The sequence below is a fragment of the Stigmatopora argus genome, chromosome 2, assembly GCF_051989625.1.
Source record: "Stigmatopora argus isolate UIUO_Sarg chromosome 2, RoL_Sarg_1.0, whole genome shotgun sequence".
Lineage (NCBI taxonomy): Eukaryota > Metazoa > Chordata > Actinopteri > Syngnathiformes > Syngnathidae > Stigmatopora > Stigmatopora argus.
In genome coordinates this window covers 9,980,787-10,008,281 of record NC_135388.1, presented here as the reverse complement: position 1 = coordinate 10,008,281, position 27,495 = coordinate 9,980,787, and the positions used below count along the sequence as shown (strand labels likewise).

The 27,495-nt window shown below is 37.6% G+C and overlaps 1 protein-coding gene across 3 annotated transcripts in view; it reads left to right on the top strand.

Moving 5' to 3' along the window:
- furina (furin (paired basic amino acid cleaving enzyme) a) overlaps positions 1-27,495 on the top strand; it is a 42,623-nt gene that overhangs the window by 6,525 nt on the left and 8,603 nt on the right. For all 3 annotated transcript variants that reach the window (XM_077622104.1, XM_077622113.1, XM_077622123.1), the window contains exons 3-9: positions 14,035-14,133; positions 16,013-16,108; positions 17,443-17,571; positions 17,781-17,857; positions 22,329-22,417; positions 26,169-26,341; positions 27,197-27,409. In XM_077622104.1, coding sequence (XP_077478230.1) covers positions 14,035-14,133; positions 16,013-16,108; positions 17,443-17,571; positions 17,781-17,857; positions 22,329-22,417; positions 26,169-26,341; positions 27,197-27,409 — 876 coding nt within the window. The remainder of the gene's footprint in view (positions 1-14,034; positions 14,134-16,012; positions 16,109-17,442; positions 17,572-17,780; positions 17,858-22,328; positions 22,418-26,168; positions 26,342-27,196; positions 27,410-27,495) is intronic.

Sequence of the window (27,495 nt, the reverse complement as noted above, 5' to 3'; positions counted from 1 at the left end):
TCAGGAATACAATTAACAGCCAATTGCAGTGTATACCTTCATTCTTATTCCCCTTGAATTCTCATTATCAGAGCGTCAGTGAGATTTCAAGTCAATACTTGATAGATAGATACATTTAAATATAAATAAGTAAAATGTATACCTTTTTCTTTTCTTCAACTTTTGTCTCCCATTTTGTCACGTTTTCATATGTCCCCTCCTCAGCCAGAATAACTGAAAAGCACTACAGACACTAGATGACAGCTTTTGAAAAGGTCTTGTGCCCTTTAGCAAGGCCTTTTACAGTGTCCAACAGAGACCAGCCATAAAATAATCATTCCAAACCCTACAGACACAAGATGACAGCTTTAAAAAAGGTCTTTTACACTTAAACAAGGCCTTTTCAGTGTCCAATAGAGAAACCATACAACCATTTACTTGTATGTCATTACTGTGCTATTTCATGACAATCAAGGTATCTAATCCAATGTAAAACCTGATGGGTAACCAAGCATAAATCACTGAATATACTGTCTGAGCTATACATATTATCCATCAAACAGTGAGAGTAATATCTTCATCAGCCCATTTGCCCTTTTCTGTGTGTGCTTTGGGTTCCATTTCAATAGATGTTTTGTGTGTAAATATGGGTATTTTTAAATTTCCATGCCACTTCAATGTTCACTATTTCCAAATGAAGACTTTGAAAGAAATGCTCATGATTTGAAAATTGCTTTCAAATGATAGGGAACAGAGGAATAAATAAAACATAGTTAAATTAATTCTATTAATCGTCTGACGCGTGGCTTGATTGTTATTAGGACTAACTGCAAGCTTGTTTCTACAACATTCACATTTTAAAGGCCTTTTCCTGCCCAGATCATCAAAACTGTTCTCCAAAAGAAACATCTGTTTTTGGTTGCAGTTCCATTTCATGTGTTAATGCAGATTAGCGTATACACCAGGAGATAATTATACATAAGAGTTGGCTAGAATGTCTTTAATGAGTAAATTAAAAATGAAGAAATTGAAATGTTGGAAAACAATATCAAAATCGACGCATGAATCAACCACCTGACAATGAAGGAAGCATTCCCCTTCAAAGATTCGAAAGTTGTAGCATTTTTGAGGCCACTGGATTTTCCTGAGGCATTTTTGTACCAATTATTCAACCTTGTACACAGCTCTTGAATCTTCCGCGATCAAGGCAGTGTCACTATTTAACATGCTGTTTTGCATCGTTAACCTCTGGTTCTAACTCATACATGGCCATTTAACAATTTAATAGTTAATTTAATGGCTAATTCATTGGCTTTTACCCCTTAAGAGGCTATATATATTCAGCTTCAGTAAGTACTTAACAAAGTGAGGAAATGAAAAAAATATATAGAGTTTATACTTATTGACAAAGTTGGTCTCGAACAGATTCTACCTAGACATTATAAGATATAAATAACTTGGCAACCCATGGTGGCAAAATGATCAAAAGGGATTTAGGACCTTATTTATATTCTGCTTGAATCCTATTTTTAATTTTTCATCTGGAGACCTTTAAATAGGCAAAGCACCACACAGCAGAATGGAAATGTCTTTGTTGTTCCTGATTGAAGGTAAAAATAAATAAATAATAATAAGTCTGGAAAAAGATGTTTAAATAAAATCGGGATTATCATTGGCTGCTAGGTTTTGGTAATCTGCTCAACAAGTACGAAAGGATTGTGTCTGGACTTTTGTAAGAAAGAAACTACATGTTTGCTCTTTGGCCATATGTTTCTACTTTATTTGATGAGTTTCATAATGTTGTTTCAGCAAGGAATGTCATATCTGTCCAGGCAATGATTAAAGAACCAGAAAGGGATGAAGAAATGGCATTTTGTTGAAATTCCTTAAACAGCTAGTGTTTATTTAAAAATCTATTGTTTAACATCTAAGCATCTGGTCAACTACTCCGTCATAAGATAATGACAGACTGCTTTTGTCTTAGTTTGATCTTTCACAGTCATAACTCATTTAACCTGGCCTCCATTATGCTTTCGCAGATCATTTCAAACGTGTTACTTTCATGCAGACTTTAATGACCCTTTAACACTATGACTATCACATTGCAATTTCCCCCAAAAATGCAATCTCATCTTGAAGGCCCTGAAATATGAAAGGTTTAGCAAAACAAAAAAGCAAATAAAAAACCCGCCCTTATATTTTATGTGTATTAGGGGCCCACATTAAGGGCATTACAGGCAAATTACATGAAGTTAAAATCTGGTCGAGACAAAATAAACATTTACATAGCTGAAATCTGGCCTGCCAAGACACATGCTATCAAATGATGATGATATATGTAATGCAATTTATTGGAAGATAAATGATGTCTATTATCTTTTATGTTTAAAATTATAGCTGTCTCCTTTTTTTGGTCTCATGCTGTTGTCAGAGTTGATAACATTTTGTGACTATCACATTTTATTTTTGGCTGCAATCATTGAACCAAATATACTTTGAAGTTGCATCCTTAGACAGCTTTGAATCACAATACCAGTGTTGCATGGTTATTAAGTTGCTTTTGTCAGAGTTCATTCAATCCTTGGCCATACAGTGGCAAACATTGGGATTCTTTTTCTATTAAGTTACTGATTGTATTTTTTTAAAAAAATGCTGCATGCTATAAAAGTTTTATATTGGCCATAACCAGCATGTTTCAAAAGAAACTGACAGGAAGAAATCCATAATTGGACTCTGGAGAGCAGAAGCTGTGAACTCTATGGGGGAAATATGGTTTGAAAAAAAATGTTGGGGAGACATCTAAAAGGATTGGACCAGAGATGATGGGCAAAGAAATGTGCCTACTGAGCGCTGAAAGGAGCCGCTCTGCATGATCCGCACAGGTGTTTCCTCTCTTCTCCCGCATTGCTACCAAGCATAATTTATTTGACTGACACTAAGCTTAAGAAATTCCTTTAGAAACTACATCCATGTGCATTACATTTCCCAAAGAAAATCAGGGTAGGAAGGTGGATTCAATTAATAGTTATATGGTTTTAAATATGTTACGAAAACTAAATTTGGCTACTCTTGCTTCTGTGTAAATAATGATGCATGCAAGAGCGCAAACCAATCGGACTATAAATCTACTTTGTGCACGCGTTGTGTGTGTGTGGCTCCAGTTTTTTTACCTAGGTCTACAATGTGTTGTGTGTCTTGTGTCTGTCTTGCTACTGCAACCAAGTGCACGCGTTGTGTGTGGCTCCAGTTTTTTACCTAGGTCTACAGTGTATTGTGTGTCTGTCTTGCTACTGCAACCAAGAAATTTCCCGAATACAGGATGAAATAAAGTTCTAACCTAACGTTTTGCCCATTTTTCATCATAGCCCCTTCGATTTTCAGTTTACTCAAGACAACCGTGTAACTCAACCTTACAGGCGATATATTTCCCCCGCTTAATATTTTATTAAGGAAAAATGTGTGTTTTGTGAGTGTATTTACTCATGCAGTATAGTCATTAATCATTGATTCACCAGCCAGTACTTAACCATCTCCAGCCCACTGTCAACCAAACGATTGCAGTTTTTCCAGCGTGGTTTGTAACTTTGTAATGGTGTAGCTTTTTAAGATTTTTCTTGTTCTGTGAGTTCGCAGTCCAAAGTGTGGGGACCTTTCCTTACGTGTTTTATAAAACTCTGACACCGCAGCCGTATTGATTAGCGTCAATGTCTTTCTTGTTTTTGGTCCAAGGGTCACTCTGAAAAAGCTGTCTTTTATTCCGCACTTTGGCCTTTTATGAAGCAGATCTACATTTCTCTTCATCGCAGTGCAGGCACTCTTCTTTGAAAGTTAATGAACTGCAGATATTGACTGATCCGGTTCGCTCCGGTGGAGACTTTAGTGAAGACAACGTGGAGCTAATACAGCTGAATTAATGTACCTAAACCTTATTGGCCATAAAACATTTGAATGAATAGTGCAGTTGATTCATTTTATCAAGCTGGAGTGTAGACATTGAAAATGCAAATTTATTGCATTTATTCACATAGCGGTACATGAATAACTGGAGTATTATTGTGGCAATAAATTCAAGCAACACAATCTTCTGAGAAAGACACTGGCTCAGATGTCTCATTTTTAAATCTCTCAACCAACCAATTTTGTTAAACCATGAGAAACTGGTCATTTTTCAACTCTTTCGCAGCCAGACATTGTCATAATACTGTAGTTCCCATATTGCCAGCTATATTTAGATGTGCAATGTATTGTTTTGATAGTGACTATTTAAGAAAGCAAAATGCTAGCTCTACAACTATGAAATGTGCTCGAGCAACACTAAATTGATTTCTTTGCGTGACATTTGTCAATAATTTCATGACCTACGGATCACGTCACATTCTGTTTATACTGTACCCATACGTACTTTTTGTCCGAGTGTCCCAAATAACTGTTAGGAGCGCCTTAATCTACCTATCTCAAATTTCAAGTGATTGATTGAATGTAAAAGGTTGCATTCTCACTGAAAACCATGTCCAGAGTAGCTTTACAACATCAAAATAAATATTACCCCATTGTAATATTTGGCTGATTTCCCAGTGGGATATAACTAACACTTGACACAAAAGGGGTTTTGCGCCCCGGTAAATGATTGTTAGATGGCTGTTTCTATTAATCACAGTAAACATTCATATTTGTGCTGCAAAAACGTGGCTTTTAAGTATAGGTTCAATTTTCGGCACCCTCTTGCTTTGTAAGCCGAACAAAAATAAAATCAACCCAGATAAACGGATCCAAATTAGACATGTACCGGATTACCTTTATTTGATCCATCTTAATGCTGTTTTTTTCTAAATTTAGGGTGTCTAAGCTTGGTCTTAACAGGTGCCAGTAAGATGCTTCATGCTTTTTCATTACACTAATTTTGATGGAAAAAGTGGCTTTGAATCACGGATAATTAAACACACTGCTCATCTGTCATTTCATAATGATTAATACATGAAAAATGTCTGTTTTGAAGGTTTGCAGTATTTCTTTAGATTATTTTTACTTCTAGCCGAACCATTATTTGTCTTCAGACTCTGCACATGCCAGTACTGTAATTGTCGTCTCGGCCAATCCCCCAAAATGTTGATCGATCTAAGTACAGTCATTTTGACTGAGTGTTCATCAATCTCATCTTGAAGAAATTGTAAATACAATACACTCCTTGGCTTCAACCCTCTTCGATCCTTCCAATGTTTTTCCCAACTAGTTTAAAGATGCATGGCATGTGCTTGCCATTATTCTGCTCAGTACAACATTGGCATAAAACCAGAAGCCTCCTTAACCCCGATTGCAACCTCACACACAGAAAACAAGATTGCCCACTATTTCTTTAACCGTATTTATCTTTGTCCATGACTAATTTATGCTCATGTACGAAGCAGGTGATGACCTGAAACTTTACTCATGGTCCTTGGTAAACAACAACTAAAGAACAGATGAAAAAATAACAAGCTCATCTGCAGGAGGCTGTCTCTTGCCGGCAGCAAAGGAGTGAACACCCGTCTTGCCAGGGGTCCTGAGAACCGTATCGGCACTCACTCATTACTCGGCTCTCCCACCGCGCAGTGATGGGGGGTGGGGGCGGACTGGGATGAAGCAGACCCACACTCAGGTCACAAGGTCTTAATAGGAGCCAGATGTGCCGAGGGGACACGAAAATACATGGACGGCACCTCTCAAAGCACAGGAATGTGCATGTACGTACAGGCGTAGAGGAGGTTGAGTCATTTGCAGAATTTGTCTGAATGCAAAATGGCTACCTTTTTGCAAAGCTCCAATGTGATGCGTCTGGTGTTTATAATATTTAGTGCAGATGTTTGTTAGCATGATGTGTTTCTAACTTGAAAAGTTATGGTAAAGATCGTCTCTTTCAATCAAATGCAGTGTTTTCTTGGTATCAGCTCTCTTGGGTGTTTCTACTCAACCTTCAGAAAGCCCTGAATGTGAACCCAGACTAAAATCATAAATCTGGGTGGAGGCAACAAACTCATCACTTTGAGGAAGGAAGCAAATTCACTGGGCTGGGCTGAACTCAACTGACGCATTTGTGCCAGTGGCTGAGTGATAAGACTGTTGTTAGACATCTTCTTAATGCTAATGAGCTTTGTTATTGCTGGAGAAGACTTTGTCCCGAACTGATTTCCTGCTGGATTGACACGAGCAGAAAATGCAAGACACTTGAACTTCAATCCTGGAAATCGCAATCTTGGCTCGTAAGGGTGCAATATGTAGCTATTTGAGTATTGAACCAGGCTTGTAATGAGCCAGCCTCTCTTGAATGTAGGCACATACATCAACAGAGACTTCTAAGGGAGGTGGGGCAGTCGTTTGAGGTGCAATTTGAACCGGGACTTGATCTGATAAGCCTTTTACAATGAAAACAACCAAGTGAATGTTGAAAAGCCTGTGTTAAGCACCACTTCAGGAGGAATGTACAATTTGGGTGGAGCATTTTATGATGGCTGTAAATGTGTTCTCCCCCCTATGTAACAGGAATCCTCAATTGTAACACATAGGTGAAGTTGTGCTACTGTGTCACAGTTTTACATTTCATGGTGGTCACTTTAAAACAAAGTTGTGCTTAATCCAGAGTGAAATGGGCCCATGTCTAATCTAATGGGGTTTCTATAGTTTGGCCCTGTATCATGAAGTGGCAAAAGAACAGGAATTAACCTAAAGATAAAGATCCCATCTTTATCCCAACTTGAAACACAGAAAGCACCATAATCTTTTCACAGTTTGTCAACGCAATTAACAGAATTTTTTCATTATTATCAGGCACACAAGCAAGAAAAAAATCCTTAAACTGCAATTTGACTACTGTTTGAATAAATGTTCTCCTTTTTTCTTTTTCAATCCATGCAAAAGCTACTCTGGTCTCCCAAGACAGCATAGTGTTTATTTGCAATGGATGTTTCCAGTAAATGTCTATGGTAAACGGCCAAATTGACAGAAACGGTTGCACAGTATGCCAGATTAGTATATATGTATATATACATGTGTGTGTGTGCGTGTGTGTTGTGTTTCAGAATATGTGCATGTAGTGCTGATGTAGGAAAGAATAAATTCCATTGGGCTCACCACAACCCCCACCTGCATGGCTCCGATATTGAATCCCTGGATGCCTGTTATGGAAGGGAGGCCATCTCCAATATTATGAATAATAAGGTTGCTGATCGTGAAGTGCTGCTCTTGGGATTGGTTGCCTTATTTAGTCCATTTCCAACTGTTGCAGTTTGTTGCCACAGAGTGGTCTGATTGGGAAGGTGCATTGGATTTCCATTGGGAGCATTATTGTGTATTATGAATAACGAACATAATTTTATGCCCTTTTCTCATACAGTAGATGTTCTGCTTATTGCGTTCCATGCATTATGTTTTCCATGTAGTATATTTTGAAGTGTTTGTTTTGGGAGTCTTCTTTCCTTCTAGTGTACAAGCCATATAAGACACAGCATACTGGTTCATGTTTCTTAACAAGCATGGGCAAATACACCTCCGTTAATGAATGTAAAAGCCATTATACGAGTGTCACTGATAAAATATGAACATATTTGCTTTGCTTTTTAGTTGTAGTCCAACAGTTACAGCTCCTGTTCAATTAAATTTAAAACAACCACATAGATGGCCACATTAGAATTGTTCTTTTCCTCTCTAAATCTTATGTCAGGTGCAGAAAAGCAGCCAAGACCTTGAGATTTAGCAGATCTTGTATTAAATGTACATTTCCAGTAATGTGATTGGCAGAATTTCATGGTGGATTTTATTTGTAGGCCCGGCCAGCTTTCATTTCCAGTGCTGTTATCCAGTGGATTTCATCATATAGGTTCCTAGTCCAATTGGCTTGCAGGGTTCCCTGAGTATCTAGCACCATCATGCCTGACTTAATTCTAATGCCCATGCAGGAGATATGCAATTACTGTATCTTGGAAATAGCCTGTGCCTAGTTGAGCATCCACCATCACCCATTACTATAATATCTAATACCTTTTCTTAAATCTCTCTCACACGCACACAGTCGTTCTAGGGGGAAACATTTTTAATCCCAGTGCTGGCACCAGTTCAGCTTGATTGCCTATTTTAAGGCTGCTGTTTTTCTCGTTGCACTTCCAGTAAGTAAAACTGATGCGACTTGCAACTCTTTTGTCTTTTAACCAACCTAATCATGCTAACACATTTTATTTTCAAGGTGAAAAAAATCAGAGAGAAATCTGTAATAACAATCTTGCGTACATGTAGCTGAATCCTTATAATCGCGCACATAAACGTAAAATAGCGTGAGTCTCTGCGGCATAGAGAACCATGTTGATTGTGTTGTCAGACTGTTGGAAATAGCTGTGGTTGGCTTTCTTGAAATTGTAACAGCCACCATGAAGCCGTGTGGTTTGTGCATTCAGTGAGCTGAATTCAGCAGCTGTGCTGGAGGTTCAGACTGGACTGCAGGATGATCTTTCCGTCTGCGAGGTCGAGTGACATAAAAGACCGCCGCAGGATATGCACACTCTTATGAAAATGAGGCCACGCGGAGTGGGATGCAGCTTTTTGTATTGATATCAAATAGGTTTAAGTGCCTTTTTTCTGGGTCACCTAGTGAGCGCTTTGTGGTAGATTTTATAGTTTCATTTAGCCTTTTAAGTGTTGGCCTAAAACCAGAGTGACGGTTAGACCATCGCTTGCAGTCTTTGTATTCATGACCTGGTTCTGTGACATGATAGCCATTCAGTTGTATATTTTTAGAATTCCTATGGGGTTCCTTGCAGGGTTCCCTGAGCATCTAGGATCCCAATGTCATGCCCTTCCCCAGTACGGTTTCTCATGTTAAAGCATGAACAGAAGTGTTAACACGGCTTGATCCCATTGTCAATATCAAATACAACAGTAGTCCTCAATAGGTGTCATATTGATAACTCTCTTTACCTATAAAGCCTTTTCACACTGTCCTTAGCAAAGTGTCCTGTACAACCTCCTATTCATTTTGTATGTTGTGCTGTAACAGCGCAGGGCCCTGCAGTTCACTGTTACTGCGCAAGTACTCTTTTATATTGTTTTGGTCGAGTCAGCACCCATGTATACTGAGTCTCTAAGAAGCCTATTAAGGTGTCACACATATCACTGTTGCAGGTGCAGGTTTGAATTTTCACTTCTGTACTTGTAGCAGTTGGCATATGGATGTGCAGCACGTAAATGCTGTGAATTAGTTTAAAAAAATAGTGTGCACACACTATTGTATCTGTACCTGTGCAATATATCTCTTATTTTCTCCTTTGTATGAAAGAAGTGAAGCCCACTTCACTTCCTGGCTCTATTAAAGCTTGTTTTGCCAATAGATAGGCATACTGCAGTGGGTAGCCAATGGGTCACAAGTAGATGGGATAATCTGAAATAAGAGCATTTGATAGGCTAACACAGTAGTGGCATTTAAAATTGTTTGCCAACAGCTATTTTGCCTACTTCTAGGAAATATTGGCTTCTGTTGACATTTTTCTCCACTACTCCACATCATTAAATTTATTTTTCCCCCTTTTTAAAATGTTACGCAAGATTCTTTCCGCTAGGACGCACTGGATCCAAACCTATTGAATATAAATTTTAATGAGTAATTTCTGCTACATTCAGAGGTAAAACAGTATAAATAATGCGACTAGACTGTTGCATCAAGCTCTATTCAGGATTCTTGTCACATTGATGACAAGAAAAGGGATGTTGACTGATTGACCTCAATAACTAGAAGTGGACCACTTAAAAATTGCACTCCTTCAAGATTTGTACCCCTTGACATACACCATGAATCCATCAATTTATTTTCTACCACTCATCCTGTTCAAGGATGAGCTGGAGCCAATCCAATTGACTTTGTGGGAGATATGCGGTACATTCAACCTATGGGCAATTTAGCAAAGGAAGAAAACTACCTCCGAAAAATGGTGTCTAGGCAAACGGAAGCTAAAGTACACAAAAAAAGGGTAAGTGAGACTAAATAAGGTTTTTAAAAACTCAACTACCAAACAAAACATGCTTTAGAAAGTTACTTTATATGAGTTCCATTGCTATGCAGTATACTGTAAAAATGCTTTCCAATATGTTGAGATGTTTTTAAAGAGCTGTCCCATGATGCCCCTATTCTATAGTTTTAGTGTTATAAAGTATGCAATGGTCAAAGAAGATTGCAGTATGGGGATTTTGACCAGACTTAACAGTCTTCTTTTAAAGTTTTAAAAATAGAAATGGCTTTATTTCAGTTTTCTATTCATGCAATATAATGGTTATTCAATAAAGCTTTAGAGTAAAGCAGTCATTGTTTGCAGACTGTTTGTTTTTCGACTGCTCAGAGAGAAAAAACAGATGTTTTTTTCTTTTCCTTCAAATGTATACTCATCATATTATCTTACCACTTTATTGGAGCTGTTAGGGTCCATGTGACATATTTCTGATAAGAGTTCATTGAAATAAGGTGAAGACGTTTTGGCTTACCCACTGTAGCTACACAGACAAAAGAGAATATTTCTCAGTAGAGACGTCCATAATGGAAAAATTAAAGACCGCAACTTATAGGGAAATCTGGTTTAAAAAGGCCCAGTGGACCTCTGTCAGGGTCAGAGGAACACATTTTCTATTCATGTCCATTCAAATGGTCCATCATGGCGCTAAGGAGAGATAAAATTAGGCAGGAAGGTTAAATCTTATCAAGTGCTGACACACTGGCAGTCCCCTTTACACAGTATTCTATGTCTGCAAACCAATGTTAAATTTCAAGACATCTTAAAATCAGTCAGCTAGGAAGCAGTTTATTTGTTTGAATTTTTTAATCTAATTATGGGAGGTAGCACGGTAATGAATGCAGCGCACTTATTTGTCAGCGTACTATAATTCTGTCCAGCACATGTATATCTTTGCCTGCAGCAGGAGCCCACTGTGGGATTCATCCGCGAAGTAATTTACCTACACTGAAATGTCAGTGAATTCATTTTGGATCTCTTCTGCCTTTCCTTTCACTGGGGAATTATAAAACCACTACGGAATAATGCAATGCAGTGCAGTGCAGTGAACTTTGGTTTAAAATAGAGGCTACACTCTAGAACCACCTGTAAAAAATTTCAGTCAGTGTTGTATAAAAAAAGAAAATTAGTGTTTCCTGAATTAGTTATCAGAAGACATCATTATTATTCAGATAGTTGTCTTAAAATCTAATTCATTTAATGGTCCACAATCTCAAATGTCCCTTTTGTAATATGTTTTTCCACCATGAGATTGAAATCTTCAATTACTAGTCCTTGTAATGTCAAACGCAATGACACACTTTGTGCCTCTGTGACAAGGCTGCCTCACTTGTGATGAACCAGTCTTCCTGCCTGACCCTTTTCAATTTCCTCCATCTCAGTTTAGTTTACGCTCCTTCTTAGATGCCTCTTCCCCACCACATGCCCCGAGCACACAAAGGGCGCACATGCACACTAGTGCACACACGCACGCACTTTCCCTGACAGGCTAAATAGTCATAAGTGCAGTAGAATTCCTCCACTAATGAGGGTGAACTCATTAAGGCATCTGCATGAGACTCTGCAACACATTTGAATGAGATAATCCTTCAACTGTTAATTTGACCCTAATGGGCGAACCTTTGATCTCCAGCAATCTGATAATAAAATGTTATTTCCGACTCCATTTGGCAGATACTTATGGCTGTGGCATTTCTGTTTTTCGTTAAGTCAAATGTAACCGCTTGTAATACCTCAACTTGTTTTTTGTACAGTATTACACGACTATATTCTCTTCGAAGATCAATGTGTAACTGTAAAGTAGGTCAGATCAATTGCAAGCATTGCATAACAAGTATTCTCTTTGTAGTACTTACAGAATTGGTACATAATTTGTGTTTGTGTTAATGTGAGCAGAAATGTTTTACATGAGTTGGCCCTATAGTCGAGTGGTTAGCACGTCGGCCTTACAGTTTTGAGATTGAAGGTTCAATCCCAGGTGTGTTCTGACCTTGTGTGGAGTACGCATTCGCTGGTTTCCTCCCACGTCCCTTTCAGTTTCGCTGGTGAATGTTGGAGGATGGCCATTTTCAGGTCACTGAAGAAATGATTGATTCCGTTTAAGTCAGAACTCAGGCCTGGACCAATCAAGAATAGTAGTCAGCTGTTCATTGTTTTTTCAGTGCCTTGCCACAAGTCTGCCTCTTTTGCTCTTCATGCATTTCCTTTGAACTCATGATTCGCGATTGCTCGGACTTTAATCGTGTGGCATTTCTCAAGCACAATCATTATAATCACACATAGCTCGGCCCCATTACAGATGTAAAACCATATCATTGACATTCAGTAGACAGCACCGATTTAAATATATGAAACTCACAGCAAATGGTCTGAATGCTTATGGGTATCTAGGATTTGTTTTCTTGCTTTAATCTGCAAACATAAACAAAAGCAATCTATTGTCAATATGCTGTTGTGTGTTCATTAATGGGGTAAAAATAATTTTAAATTATTTAAGCAAATGACTACATCAAACCTAACAAAAAGAGGAAAAACAAGTGCATGCCAATTTCATTCAGTATATGTGCCAATATAATCCCACTTCCTCTCTATAAATACTTGGGTGAGAGGTGGGTTCTCATCGATGCATGAGGTGACACTCGTCAGCAGCTCTGCCAAAACTGTATACATTTTATCCTCGTCAACTCCACAAGGTTAAGGTCTTCCTTCGTGTGCAAAAATCCAATAAATGATGCCCACAAAACCTGTGACTGTACACTCATGTTGATATGATTTGATGTCTTCATAATTAAGTTGGTCACAAAGATCACGTTGTCAAAATGACAAGGTTCATATTGGTAATTAGAGCTGCCACTCAGTAGTCAGATTTAAAATTAAACCTACTGTCTATACGGACTTGTCATTAAATAATAACCAGGGGGTGGAACAGTTAAAACGAATGAATATTAATTACATTTCAATGTCCAGTAATTTATTTTTACATTTTGGAGAATTAATCAACGTTGACAATTAAATGACATTCTCACCGCAAGTAGCATGTGTCTTGACCGTATTGAGACCTTTTAAATCACAGACTCTGGTGTTATTGAAAACTCCTTCCCAGAAGAATTCTCACAAGGTGTATTTGTTAAGTAGACTGCACAAAAACAAACACAAATGTGAATTTTAATAAAGACCATGGAATAATGGCCATGATCATTAATGTGTTACCTTGATAAACCTTTTCTGCTCTATCTGTGACCAACTCACTGCATCAGTAACGGTCACTCTAAAATGCCCAATCTACATTTTCCAACAGCTGCAAATGACTTTTTTACCAAGTGGAAAGTACTTAAAGCCACGAAAACAATGTGGTCTGGATTAAATGGTGAAACTCATTAGCCGTTAAGATCGGTACTGATTGCCAGATGATGGCCGGGCCGCAATGCTGCAATGGACACTCTTGAGTGTAATGTGGCAAGTGTGCCTGTGTGAATATTTTGTTAACAGTTGAGTTGTTCCTAATGGGGGGCAATCTCTTGAACACATAACTAGTTGCATTAATGTGGGTTTTCTTTTGAGAGCATTTCTAAGGTGTTCATTTTTCTCCTAACACACCAAAGTTAACTGCATTTTGTCGATACTACTAAAAGTTGTTGAATTGGCCAGTAAAATGCTATATCTTCATGATAGTGGTGGTTGGCAAACATTAAAGTGCAGCTTGACCAAATCGTCCTTGGTTCTTGTGTACTAACAAAAATCCGTCCTTCATTCATCCATCTTCCATTTCACTGATCCTTACAGCCGATTAATAATCCGTAATAGGATTGTGATGTCAACAAGTAAAATTCAGTTCAAGTCAAGCAAATTTGACTTGATGTTTAGAATGCTCAAATAGCAACACCTGTTTTTTGTTGGACACTTTTCGACATGGAAACACTGCCATACCAAGCCATCGAAAGTTATACTGTTAATTTTTTAGTATTTTTTTTTTTTAAATTCATTTATTTATTTTAGCAATCTGTACTTGACTACTCTCCATTTTTTTGTATTACAGGTTTTTGGTGACTATTATCACTTCAAGCATCGTACGGTGGCGAAGCGATCGCTGTCAGATCATAGGAGTACACATGTGCGTCTACTAAAAGATCCCAAGGTAAGGGCAATAGATTTGGCTTTTTCTAATATATTCAATGACATTTGAAAGAATAAAAGACAGATTGATAGCATTAATAATGCTATTAAAAGGAATGACCATTATTTTCATTATTCATTACTATCGTATATTTGTGTTTTATCAACAGCAATGATTTTGTATACAATAGTTCATTCATCTCTATGATTATGTAGGATAAGTAAAATGCAAATAAATAACATCCATATGGGCAAAAGCAGATGCTTGGCTTAAACGCTGTTATGTTAAAAAAATGTCAAATGTCAAATTTGTCCATACTAGTTGTCATAAGTTTGATGGAAACTGAACAGAATCTTCCTTGGGGAGGCCTGCAAGTCATAAACACGCATCTGTAGGTTGCAGTTCAGTATTCTTGACTGATCTTGATGGGAATTTCATATTTCTGTGTTTTCCAGTAGTTCTGCATGTCATTTTGAGGTTAGTTTAAAAACGCATATGTCCTACTCCACTGGGAAGGACAGAGTAGGAATGAGTAAGACATTAATATTCATAGCAATGGGAATGTGGGGCATTTTGAATGGTGGGAAAGAGCCTAATACTCTTGTGTACATTGCTCATTTTAATCATTGTAAATTTAATTGGCAAAGTGAAATCAGGCCAACAGCAAGAGCATTTTCACGTAAATATTTATTTGTACATTCAGTCTGAGAGCATTGTTAACTAGGAATAATTTTGGAATAAAATCTGAGGGAATACAATTGTTATCCAGCAGATGTTTGTGATGAATAAGGTTTTTGAGGTGACCTCAAAATTGTTTTTGTAATGGGATATCTTTTTACTGGAAATGACGCAAGATAATGGCAAAAATGGTAAATAATTATGCATAAGATGGAAAGACAGATTTCAGATATTTTCCCAGGGTTTTATTCATCATGTGTATATTTTAGGTCTCCTACCTTCAACATCCTTTATGCTTCATACTTTATTCCAACATTATGTCCAAAAATAATAAATTTTCTGGCATTAAATGAGTTCTTAAACTCGATACAAAGCAAAGTCATGATGATGCTTAATACCCATTATAAAATTAGCTTCCTTGGTTTTGTGGCTTTGCAACACAGGTGCGGTCTGGGGGGAAAAAAGCAATCGTCTGCCATCCTTGCTAGAGAAAAGGCCACCTCCCTCTCTATTTGTGATTTCCACTGAGCCTCCATTTCCTGTTGTTGAATTCCTCTTTTCCCCAATGCACCTCAGAGAATGTGAAGCATCACCCTTTCAATGTATCTTCTTGTACGGTTCACCATGGGTCACAGTGGCACCCTAGTATCTATTTTTGCATTTTGTTTTTTAGTTGTTTTCAACCAATTCCACAGTTTTCCCCCTCAGATTTTGTTGGTATAAATAGTCATCAGGATCTGGACTTCAGCCAATTCTAAAATATATGAGCTGAAATCCTTCTAATATGGCCTGATGAGGACTTAAAACTTGCCTATACACCTTTATACCACCAAATGCCATGTATCTCCATCTTCTTGGCTGGCTTAGTTAATGAAAAGAGCGAAATTTTGGGGTGCAGTTCTCATTTGTGGTTTTGTAGTCTAACGAATGCAGGAGTGTGAGCTGTGTACTTAACTTTTTTTTATTGTTACTAAGCCATTATGCCCCTTGTTGAAGTACTAAAACACATAAATTATTTAATAACAACTCAATTTTATTCTTGTGGTCCAACAAGGTTTACTGTGCATAATCCCACTCTGGCTTTTATCTCACTATAAATTGTCACCACACTGAGAATGAGGATATCCATTAACTTGACAGGTGACACAATTGCTGGCATCTTATTTTCCATTATTAATGTTGGCCTCATTTTTGTTTTTTGTTTGCTCTCTTCTTTGTTTAGGTGACCTGGGCAGAACAACAGTTGGTCAAACGTAGGAAAAAAAGGGACATCTATGTACAACTTGATGATCCAAATTTAAAGGATCAGTGGTACTTGGTGAGTTGCAGTTTTCCTTTGTGTGGGGCTTGTATTCGTTAGTTCTTATCGGTTGGGCTATTCATTAACCCAGAATCAATACCGACAAATAACTCTAACACTGATGTTTCCCCCAAGTTAACTTAGTGTCCTTTGTGTATCTATTTTGTCTCCTTTTGAGAGAAGCAACAGTCTAAATTTCATTGCTGAACGGAAGGGCAGCTTCTCTTTTCTGGCTTGCATGCTTAAATTTGAGCCTTTAATTCCAAACATAGTACAATGATAACAAATAATACTACCCTGATACTCCTATTTTTAACATTTCACAGAAATTCAATGACATGCAAGGCTCCTAAAAGAATACTATATACCAGTTGCCATTTCTTGTTCCTCTGAGGGTGTGTGTGAAGAACGTGAAGATTCATTATAATGCAACAAAATCGACTTACTATCGTTGACAAATATATTTGTTAAAAAAACATCTGTGAAACAAACCACAAAGTTTCTCCATTCAATAAAAGATACGTTTCGATCGTCAATGATGACACAAAGAAGTGTAAAGAGAATTTGTGTGGGAAAAGCATTTTCATTTCTAATTTTAGATATGACAGAGCACAAACTTGAAAATCTTAAATTGCAAGTGTCAATAGAAATTGGATCAACAACTTTTGCTTTTCTCAAATCCTTTTCACCACTGAGATCAACTTTGCTTTTATCAAAATATAAACATGCACTCTTCAACGCGGCTACAAAAGAGCTCTGTGCCTTCCCCTGCTGCCTTTTCCATTTCCTTCATGTGTGGGTAGACCAACCTCTTTTTTTTGTTGTTTAATTTGCTGAAAAGCAAATGAAGAGGAGAGACAGCACGACGCAGCGCGACGCAACTTCATTATTGAACTGGAGAACTACTGCATTGTTTTAAAAGACTATAATAACCAGCTTTGTTCTCAATGAGATGAAGCAGCTTTAAAAAGGAAAACACTGTTTATTGTCTTGGAAATGCAGTTTTTTTCCGATATGATAATGATACTTGACACCGTAGAGTTGTTTGATGAATTGTGTGAAAAAGTACAGGGTGACACAAAAGAACGAGAACTTTTTAACAATCCAATAAAATCAAGAGTGACGAAAGACACATTGAAATCTTTAAAACATCCCATTTAAGAAACAATGGAATTTTCATATGTAATAGTATTTATTAAGCTATTAAAATAATTAAGGCATGCAAAGCGTTGTTAGCGCGTCGGCCTCACAGCGGGGGGACCTGGGTTCAAATATCCACTTTTTTTCTTCTCTGTTTAGATTTTTGTCAATGCAAATACCAATCTTACTTATTTAATGTCCCCACCCCTCAGTACAATTCGAACCACCATGACTTGAATGCAAGAGCTGCTTGGAATTTGGGATACACAGGTAGAGGAGTGGTGGTGTCCATCCTGGATGATGGAATAGAGAAGAACCATCCTGACCTGAGTCAGAATTATGTAAGTTTTATTTTTATTTTTTTAAATACAAAGAATACTTGTCAGTACTAATTATTTACACTGTCTCCCACTTTACTCATGTTCTTTACCTAGTTATTTTGGTGGGGGGAAAAGTATCTTTAAATTATTATTTTTTTGCCTTAGTCACAGTCAAGTAGTTTAACTTTCCACGTCTTGAAGGTTTGACTTTGGAGCATACTTTGTTTTAGGACCCAGATGCCAGCTATGACGTTAATGATGGGGACCCAGACCCTCAACCACGATATACACAGCTGAATGACAACAGGTACATCAATACACCTAATTTCTGATCATTGTGTTATGTATAGAGATCGTTTTTGTTGTTTTCATAAATTCCTAAAATGCAGTTACTACCAATATTTTATATATATATATATATATATATATATATATATATATATATATATATATATATATATATATATATATACACATATATATATATATATACACATATCTATTTTTATTTTTCTGCACTGGGAAGACATTAATAGCCTTCTAGCTTTTGTAGAATGAGGAAATCTGCCCTCGGATAAAGGAGATGTGTGAAGAAACAGATTTATTTAAGTGGCCTCTGGAGATGGCATTAGATGTTGTTAACCTCCATGGCCATGTCTTGCAGACAAATGATTGAATTAAGTCATGAGAATTAATGAGACAAAGTCAATCCAGTTTGCTCAAAGCAAACATGCCTACAGTCTATCATCTCCAATTATTGTGACTTACCCTACATGTTTTTCTTTTCTTTCACTTGAAACTCAGACCGTTGGTGAATTTAATGCAAAATCTCTATTGCGCTATAATTTTGTGATCAGCAATATATCACGAGTGAGTTTTACCAAACGCAGATTTGACACCATAAAATAAAGTGAGGGAATCATATATTTATAGTCATTAGTTCAGCAAATACTAACCAAATGAATGAATAAATTGCTTTATTCTGGCTAAGTATCCAAGGTTTTATACAAAAAAGACCTCGGACAGCATTTAGATGGTGGCCTGGTCACCTGGTGAGTGTTGAGCTTTGTTTAGTCCCAGTGCATATCTTGTCTCAGTGAATGACGCAAATGATAAAATAAAACAAAAGTCGACATGACCTCCTGAAATGATCATCACAGATCTACTTGGAAGGGGCATGACAAGACTGTATGAAATGATCATGCAGTGTATTTTATTTGTGCACCACACCCTTGGGCAGGGGTGCTCAATTATGTCAATCGCAATCTACCATGACAGTAATATTTGACCCAGTTTGTTGGTTTCCTGTGTGCCTCAACAATGTCTGCTCCATTTTGACTCGGAGTCAAAATGATTTGACGTCTCTTCACATTAATGGCGCTCAATGAGTTGACATAACAGAGCAAAGTATTCTTTGGAGTGATACCTGCTGTACAATGTTTGAGAAACACTGTCTAAAGCATTTTTACACTTTTTTTAAAATAAACATCAAGTTTGTTTAATGGTTTTGGTGGCAATGGTGTACCAACCCATCATTGACAAAGTCCAAATATAGGAAGGTGGAAAAATGTGGGTGAAAATCCCTCTGGGGGCTTTGCATACTTTGACACTAGCGCCTCTTGCGACTCATAGTAGCCCACAGCCCAACTAAGACATTTAACTCCATATTGATGCTGCACTCTTGCTGCACATCTCTCTATACATAGCTCATCTCTCAGCTTATCTTTTGCCACGGAGCTCCTCATGCCTGCCTTGTGGCAAAACCAAAAGAGTGGCATGGTACGTTCTTGTCTTTGCCCTACAGTGGGTCGGTGCAGATGTGTGTGTAAACAACCAGTAGGCAGGAAAAACCCAGCTTGTGTGACTTTGACTGAAAGTGTCTGTTACCGTGCAGAAAGGCCAACTCTGTTCAACCTCCATAAAGCTGTCTTTCTTCCTCGACATACGGGCTGCAGTAAAGATGGCAGGGTAGCAATGTGACTATTCACACACTTGTTTATCCAAGACAGCATGCTGTCGAGATGTTTTTTTTCCAAAAACATTCCTTTGAGGACGGGTTACGATTTGGCATTTTCTGAATTTAGTTTTTCCTCAATTTCTTGGCTCATGAGTTCCAGACTCATTGCAGAGGATGCCAACTTAATTTAAAAGACTTATTTTCATTACTTGTATCCCAGAAAATATTGTTGTGATTTCTCCTAATTCTGGAGTGCAGTGTATGGGTTATTTATATTTACTGGACACTAAACTTTGTCTTTCTATGCTTAAATTTATGTTCTCTATACTCTATAAACATCTAGATCCTTTGGTAAACACTTTTATTTTCGCATCGGAAAATTGGGAGAATGGTTGGCTAACATCATATGAGCCAAAGCCTTTTGATTTTTGTAATTAGTAAGTGTTGGTTTTAGGTGTACAATTTGCTTTATGAGGCAAACGGAGAAGAGTTTAAGTTAAAAAATGTGGCAAGGGCCGTTAAGAACAAACGTAAATCAAAGCTTCGTATCACTATCAAAGCATTATTTGATGTAGATTTGCTTAGCCTGAGAAACAATCCAGGTTGCAAATCTTATTTACAATTAATTGAACAGAAAGTTTTTATTTAAGAAACTAACAATTCCCCTTTGATTTTAGCGATTATATATTATCTGAAACTTCTCGTGTGATTAAGCACATCAATTCAAATCTGAATGTTGATGATTGTTATGAAGGCCAAGCTATGACCTAAGTTTCAACCAGCTTTTCTGACAATAATTGTACAGTTGTTTTTGTCCTTTACAAATGTCCTTCCTCAGACACAAATACATCCGTCTGACTGTAGCCTCTCTGTAGCCAATCTCTGGAGCTGAATCTCAGCTAGCTTTTGAACATAGATAATGGTTTTGCAAGTTGCTGATATGACTACTGATTATGCTGTTGGCCTTGGGCCCACATATATCTTTAATGTAACGCAATTTTGTCTCTCTGTTTAGAGTAGACCTTGCTGTAGGGTTTAGTAAATTGTGTCCCTCTAATCACAGTCTCTGTATTAATGCCACTTTGTCAGATTTATTAAACACAACGTGCTTTATTTCCCGGAAGAAAGCAATTTGTTTGACCCTCTAGTTTGCTGTATTTTGTTGTGTGTGTGTGTGTGTGTGTGTGTGTGTGTGTGTCTTTAGTAGATAGAAACTCAGATATTGGTGCGAAATAATTAATGTTACCTTTTTTAGTATATTTTGTATCCGTGTATAGGTTGTATCTGATATTTGTAACGAATGATTTCTGACTGTGTTATTTTAATTGTTATTATTTGTTTTCGCTAACAAAAGGGAAAAAGCACATTTGGATGGGATTTTGCCCACAATACATTTCTGAGGTATCGGATCAGACTATCAGCCGATCCAAAAAATCAGATGACTCAGCTCGCATGCAAAAATATGCGGTGGGGCATCCCTGTACAGAAGTCTCAATCAGTCAAAATCTAAAAACATCTCTCTGGCTGCATTTGTATTCCATAAAACCATTTTTCCGACTCATGAGTCATGACTGTAATGAATGTGTCAAAAGCAGAATTTGAAAAGGTTCGCTTGAATGCTCGTCATTTATCTCTTTTTCATAAGCTAAGCATATAAATAGTATATTAGTGGTTCTTAACCTGGGTTTGATCAAACCCTAGGGATTCGGTGAGTTGGTCTCAGGGGTTCGGTGGAGCCTCTGCCACGGATGTTAAGACAAATTGACTCATCATATCTATTCACGATAACATTCCCCACTTGACCATCACTGGCTGCAGATGATCACGTGACATTGCTTGGCCAATCAGTGCTGTGACGAATTTATATATCGTGAATTAGAAAAAAAATCATGTTTTATTTTACACTAAAGTAGGGTTCGGTGAATCTGCATATGAAAGTGATGGGTTTCGGTAGCTCCAATAAGGTTAAGAACCACACCAGTAGCCTGGCAAAATAGTTTTCAGAATGTTCGATGATAAATTGCTCTGGAAAAAATGCCAAGATGATGTGTGTGGGTTTATTTTCTTGGCGTTTTTGTTCTGATGGTTTTCCTTACTGCGTCCTTTTTTTTAAACAATGCATGTGTAAGTAGGTCATCAAGCATGCGCAATTTGGCTAGGTAAAATTTGGATCTGTTCTATCCTGATTTGGCACAGTGACATACTAAGCTTTCAGACTTAGACTGGTAAAACCACAGTGAGGGTCTGTGGTATTTTGAAGGGCATAAGTTGTGAGTATCCATCTGGCCGACAGGGGGAATGCACCTGACTGGAATGTGCTGAACAGCCACTCTGTTTTGGACTTCGGAACATTTCAGGGCCTGGAGCAAGATACATTACAATGGAGGCTTTGGAATAATGAAATAGACCGCGTAGAAATGGAAAATGGTATTCAATAAAATCCATCTCATATCCAGAAGATACATTTTGCCCTTTCCTTTGACTGATTTTGTGCTCTGACTGCTCCAAGGTTAATTCTTGTAAATAATGTATAGTACACTCACTCAGTGACTTACTGTTTTCTCTGTGTATTTCTTTTTTTACATTTTCAGATAAATGGGATTTTAGAGCTGTTTGAATAAATCAAAGCCAAGGTTTTTTTTTTTTCACTCTGCAGTATGCACCTGGAACCGCAATTCGTGAGCAGCACTTTCTGTCACAAGCAATGTTATTAACAGAGTGTGCTACTTATTCTTATAAATATGTGACAGAAGCTATATTCTTAGCTGAATGATACGTGATACTTAAAAAAAAATATGCTTCTCAATCTCCATTTTTTTAGGCATGGAACACGCTGTGCTGGTGAAGTAGCCGCAGTAGCCAACAATGGAATCTGTGGAGTCGGTGTGGCTTACAATGCCAGGATTGGAGGTATGTTCTCATTGATTAAGAAACCAATTGTCATGACATTTTTTATAGAGAAACCAAGTACTGAAATTCTTGCATTTTAAATATAAAACGTATAATGAAATATGCACATGTTTAAGATAACAAGTGTGGTCTCACTTGAAGGAATAAAGAAAAAATAATTTAGTGACAATTTTCTGACTAGGGCATTTCAGACATTGGAATGAAAACCATAATTTATAACAAAATGGCATGTCAAAGATGACAGAATTGATAGATGTTTCCCATTTTGTTTGACTTGATTGGCTAGTGGCTTTACTGATCTGTGTATTGATCCAGATCGATGAATCGTTAACCCTAGTTTTAACTAAAGTTGTGAATCACCAATTTCATAACGATACGATATACTAATATAGATTTTCTAATTTGCCAAAACTGCAAAGCGCCGGGATTATACCAGGTCTTTTGATTTATTTATTGATTTAGATTATATATTTTACTCCACTATTACCTGTGTAATTTGAGTCTGTTGCATTCAAATCACAGTAAGGTGATTGCATTTCATAATACTATACTGCTTAATGCAGATTTAAAATATCAATGCATCTATTTTTTTAAAACCTTAACACTAGTGCAAGGCCTGCCCATCTTTTCCTTGTCATTTTTTTGCCACTGATTTTGATTAAAAAAGGCCTTTTTTCCTTCCATGTCACTGGGTCACCAAAACAGGTACAGATGTCTTATCTAAGGCAAAAGTCACTTGATATGAGTAGACATGACAGCACTGTTGTGTCTCTCATCTAACAACAGAAGGGGTTTGGAGATTTTTGATGCCACATCACAGACTTGGGCTGACATAAAGTCAACAGAAAACATTTGCACAATGTTTTTTTTAACTCATTGCTCTGATGTCTTCACTACCACCGCAACAATAACAAGGCCTGGCTGCTTGAAACAGTTTTTTATTATTAATGCATCGGTTGGTGGTGACAGACACATGGGAATGAAATATAATTGGCAAGAACATTCTGAACTTTCTTGTGTCTAATAGCCTTCAATAATTGATTATTTTTAAAATAATTAAAATTTTCATGTTTTCATTGTTGTTTTCACCCTGAAATTTTTTTTATTGTGTAAATTACTTTTTTTGAAGCATTTAAAAAAGTGACTAATTTTGGTCATTTAAATGAAATTATAATAGAGTACCGTATTATACGGACTATGAGTCACACTTTTTTCATACTGTTATGTTAACAGATGCTCATTTAGACTGTTCTCCCTTTTGCTATTGTGACTTTAACGTATATGTTTGTTCTAGGTTACTGATAAATGAAATATCACCCAAAAATATGCATCTTATACTCCTATCCGCCTGTTTTTTTAAAATTCCTCTTCATTGTGTATTCTTTGGCCAGTGCGACATATAGTTTGCATTTTGGGGATATTTTTAATACAACTGATTTACGTATTGAATGTACTTTTTACTCCCGATGTAAAATAAAAATGAAGACATCACAAGGGTTAACAGTAGTCAAACTAGTCAGTAGACTTTAAAAACATCTGCTAACAGGCTGTTTTCAATTGCTTCTATTGTGGTTTCTCTAGGTGTAAAATTTGCTTCTTTAAACTGCAGGCGGTTCTTTTATCCTCGTGCCTGTTCTCTCATTTAGTGTCTGCTTATCTCGTCTCAGTGTCACTTCCAACTGTCGTGTGAAATTAGGACCCCTCACTAAAAAGAGGCATCCCACTCATCTTTACGATCATTCTAGGTGCTCGGTTGTGGGAATATTGCGCACACTCTCGTTAAGATGAAAGGTGCCTTGTGTGTGGTCTCATAGGTGGAGCAGTTCACAAGTGTATTACTGTGAAGTCTGGTTTCGAGCAGAAGATTTTGGCCTATTTGAGTTGAAACTAATTTTTAACAGCCGTTATTCCTTTTAAACTCTTAGTTCTACCATTGAAACTCTTAACCGAAGTGTGAGAATGGCAGCCTTTGTGGTCTCCGATCCCGTCTTAACTTTCAAAGTTATTCCTGGCACCAAAGAATGGATTCCAAACTCTGTAAAACAGTTTTAAAATAAACCTTTTTAGAATCTAACATATTATTGCCAGGTTTGGGGTCCAAGTATGAAATTTGTGCTAGCACAGCCTGCGGTGGCATGCTTCGCATTCACCGAACATTACACTTAGGAATGCAGTCTAAATATGGAGGAAGACCAATAATAAAAATGTAATCAAATAAAGAAAAAGCAAGAAATATGGGCATAAGTTGAATTTGTTGTTTTTACAGACAACCCGGCATAAGCCTTATATGGCAAAGTCTGTGTGAGTTGATCCCTAAAGTATGAATATTTTCCTTGTTATCTTGCTTATTTATGACATGTTTGGGGAGACATCCCTTTCATAGGATTTGACGCAACCACAGTGTTATTCTCATTTGCTGCTTTGCACTGTCTCAATGATAGTGCCTGGTTCCTCTCTTCCGTAGGAAGGAAATTATTCATAGCACTAAATGTTTTTTGGTCATGAGTTGTGGAGTTTTTTTTATTTTTATTTCTCACCACCAACAGAGACTAGTACTTGCATGAATTTAACCAGACATAACAGTGCTGAGCTCACAAGGCATTATCTGCATGTCCTTTTAAAAAAAAAAAATCTACTATGCTTATTTTACCCTCTGCTGTCCCAATCAAAGAAAAAATAATTCTCCTGCATTCATGTTTCAGTTTAACCACTTTCATTTAGGTGGGCTCATGATGAGTCACTCTTAGGTGGTTTTTCTGTTAGAATATTGTGGAATTAGAATGACGTTTTGGCGCCAGTGCGGCTAACCTTGTTCTTTTGCAAGCATTTTGAGCTCAGCAATTTATTTTTCATTAATGGTGATGATGTCATTGATGCGTAAAAAACAACAACAAAGATGCCCAAACACTGCGGCAATATTGCTTTGTTCCTCCAATTCAGACCTTACAAAATGGGACGCACAATGGCATTAATGAGCTCTACAAGGAAACCAAACAGCTTCATCAAAATCTAGGCTGCTGCAACACAGTATTTTTTTTAATCTACTTTCTTTCACTAGGGTTTTTGTGATGTTATATCTCACTAAACCGCTCTGTGCTGCAGAATTTGGCTTTACATTTGCATCGCATTACCTAGAGATCTTTAGCTGGGGTGTCAAACTCCTGTTTGTTTCAGGCCACGTTCTATTTAGGGATCCTGTCAAAGGGCCAAATAAGGCTGCCGCAAATGATCGGCAATTAATGTCTCGATTAATCAAACTATTTAGATAGTCCATGCATCGTTTACAGACTTGCTGACTTCTAATTTTCCAAGTGCTCATTATTGTTTTTCCATACAGCCTATCCTCACAAGTGTGTCGGGTGTGCTGGAGCCTATCCCAGCTAACTTGTTTTTATTTTTTATTTTTTTTACATTATAATTTTTAAATAATTTTTTGTTCCAAAGCCTTATACCTAAAAGGAATTTTGAAAAATACAGTATACTACTGTATCTAAAAAGAATATAAAGTAGTTGAAACAAAATAGCTCTGTATGTAAAACATTCTACAGGACAGAAACGATGCCAATTTCACTGAAATTATATTTTACAGAAAAATATGAACTGGATGCACATGATTTTCTCTGGCAGGCCACACAAAAGGACGTTGCCGGCCATGTCTGGCCCCTGCGCCGTGTATTTAACACCTGTGATCTATATAAACTTTAGCACAAGACATTCACGATACTGCACTTGTGTGACACCACTCACGCAGGTGTGCGCATGCTGGATGGTGAGGTGACAGACATGGTGGAGGCCCAGTCTCTGAGCCTGAACCCCCAACACATTGACATCTACAGTGCCAGCTGGGGTCCAGAGGACGATGGCAAAACTGTGGATGGACCCGCCAAACTGGCCAAAGAGGCCTTTCTGCGTGGAGTTACTGAGGTGTGTACATGTGCGGGGGTGGCCATTTGTAAGGGAGAAACTATTTTCTGAATATGTGTGGTTCCTTTCAACACTCTGTAATTGAACTGTTCAAGCATGAGAGGACAAAAGTGGAAGGAACAAAGCAGGATTTGACACTGACAATTATGAATGGCAGAAAATGTGCTCTGAAAGCCACCAGTCAGGAAAATTATCAATTAAAGCACAACTGAAAGAAATTCAATTGGAACCGGTGATTAAATGACGCGTGAAGGTTCATTTTAAAACTCTTTTTAGCCAAGGTCTCAAAGCAGATTTTCATGGTTTTGAAAATGGATTTTTGCTTGAAGACTGATTTTCTGATAAAACGTTAGGATTTCCCACACAAAGTCCTGGAAAAAAAAGGCATTTGATTTGCAATGTTTTTTTTTGCCTCTCAAATAGGTGGGTTCTTGGTATCCCATCTTCTTTGACTGAAGTGAACTATGTAGTAATGTAAAAAGACATTGATAAGCAAGCATTCCAGCCCGGGCTCCCACATATGAACCCCACTTGGAAACGCATCAGAGAAGCTACACAAATTGTTTAACTGTGGGATTCGAGGCATGTGCTGAAAAAACCTGATTTGAGACCGCTGACACAGACTACTTTGATGATTACAGCAGGGGTTGTGCTGTGATTTGGCAGTGCTTGGCACATTTTCAATGCATAGAAGACTGTGCCACTCATTAGCATAGAGGTCAATTATTAGACTTCAAACATTAGTTGTTTCATTCAGATTTTGTTATGTTGAGGGATAGCTTTTTTAAATTACCTTTTGCTTTTGAATACGGGTGTTTTCCCATGTTTCTCTAAATGTTCTTTTACAACCTACAGGGTCGTGGAGGTTTGGGGTCCATCTTTGTGTGGGCATCTGGCAACGGTGGGAGGGATAAGGACAGTTGTAACTGTGATGGCTACACCAACAGCATCTACACCCTATCCATCAGCAGCTCCACCCAAAATGGCTTTGTCCCTTGGTACAGCGAGGCTTGCTCCTCAACCCTCGCCACCACCTACAGCTCGGGTGGCCCGGGTGAGAAACAGATAGTAAGTTAATTTTGATTCTGCAATCATACTGTAAATTTTTCGATTCCAAATTTTTATTCGGAGCAATCCGATCAAGGCACTGCTTT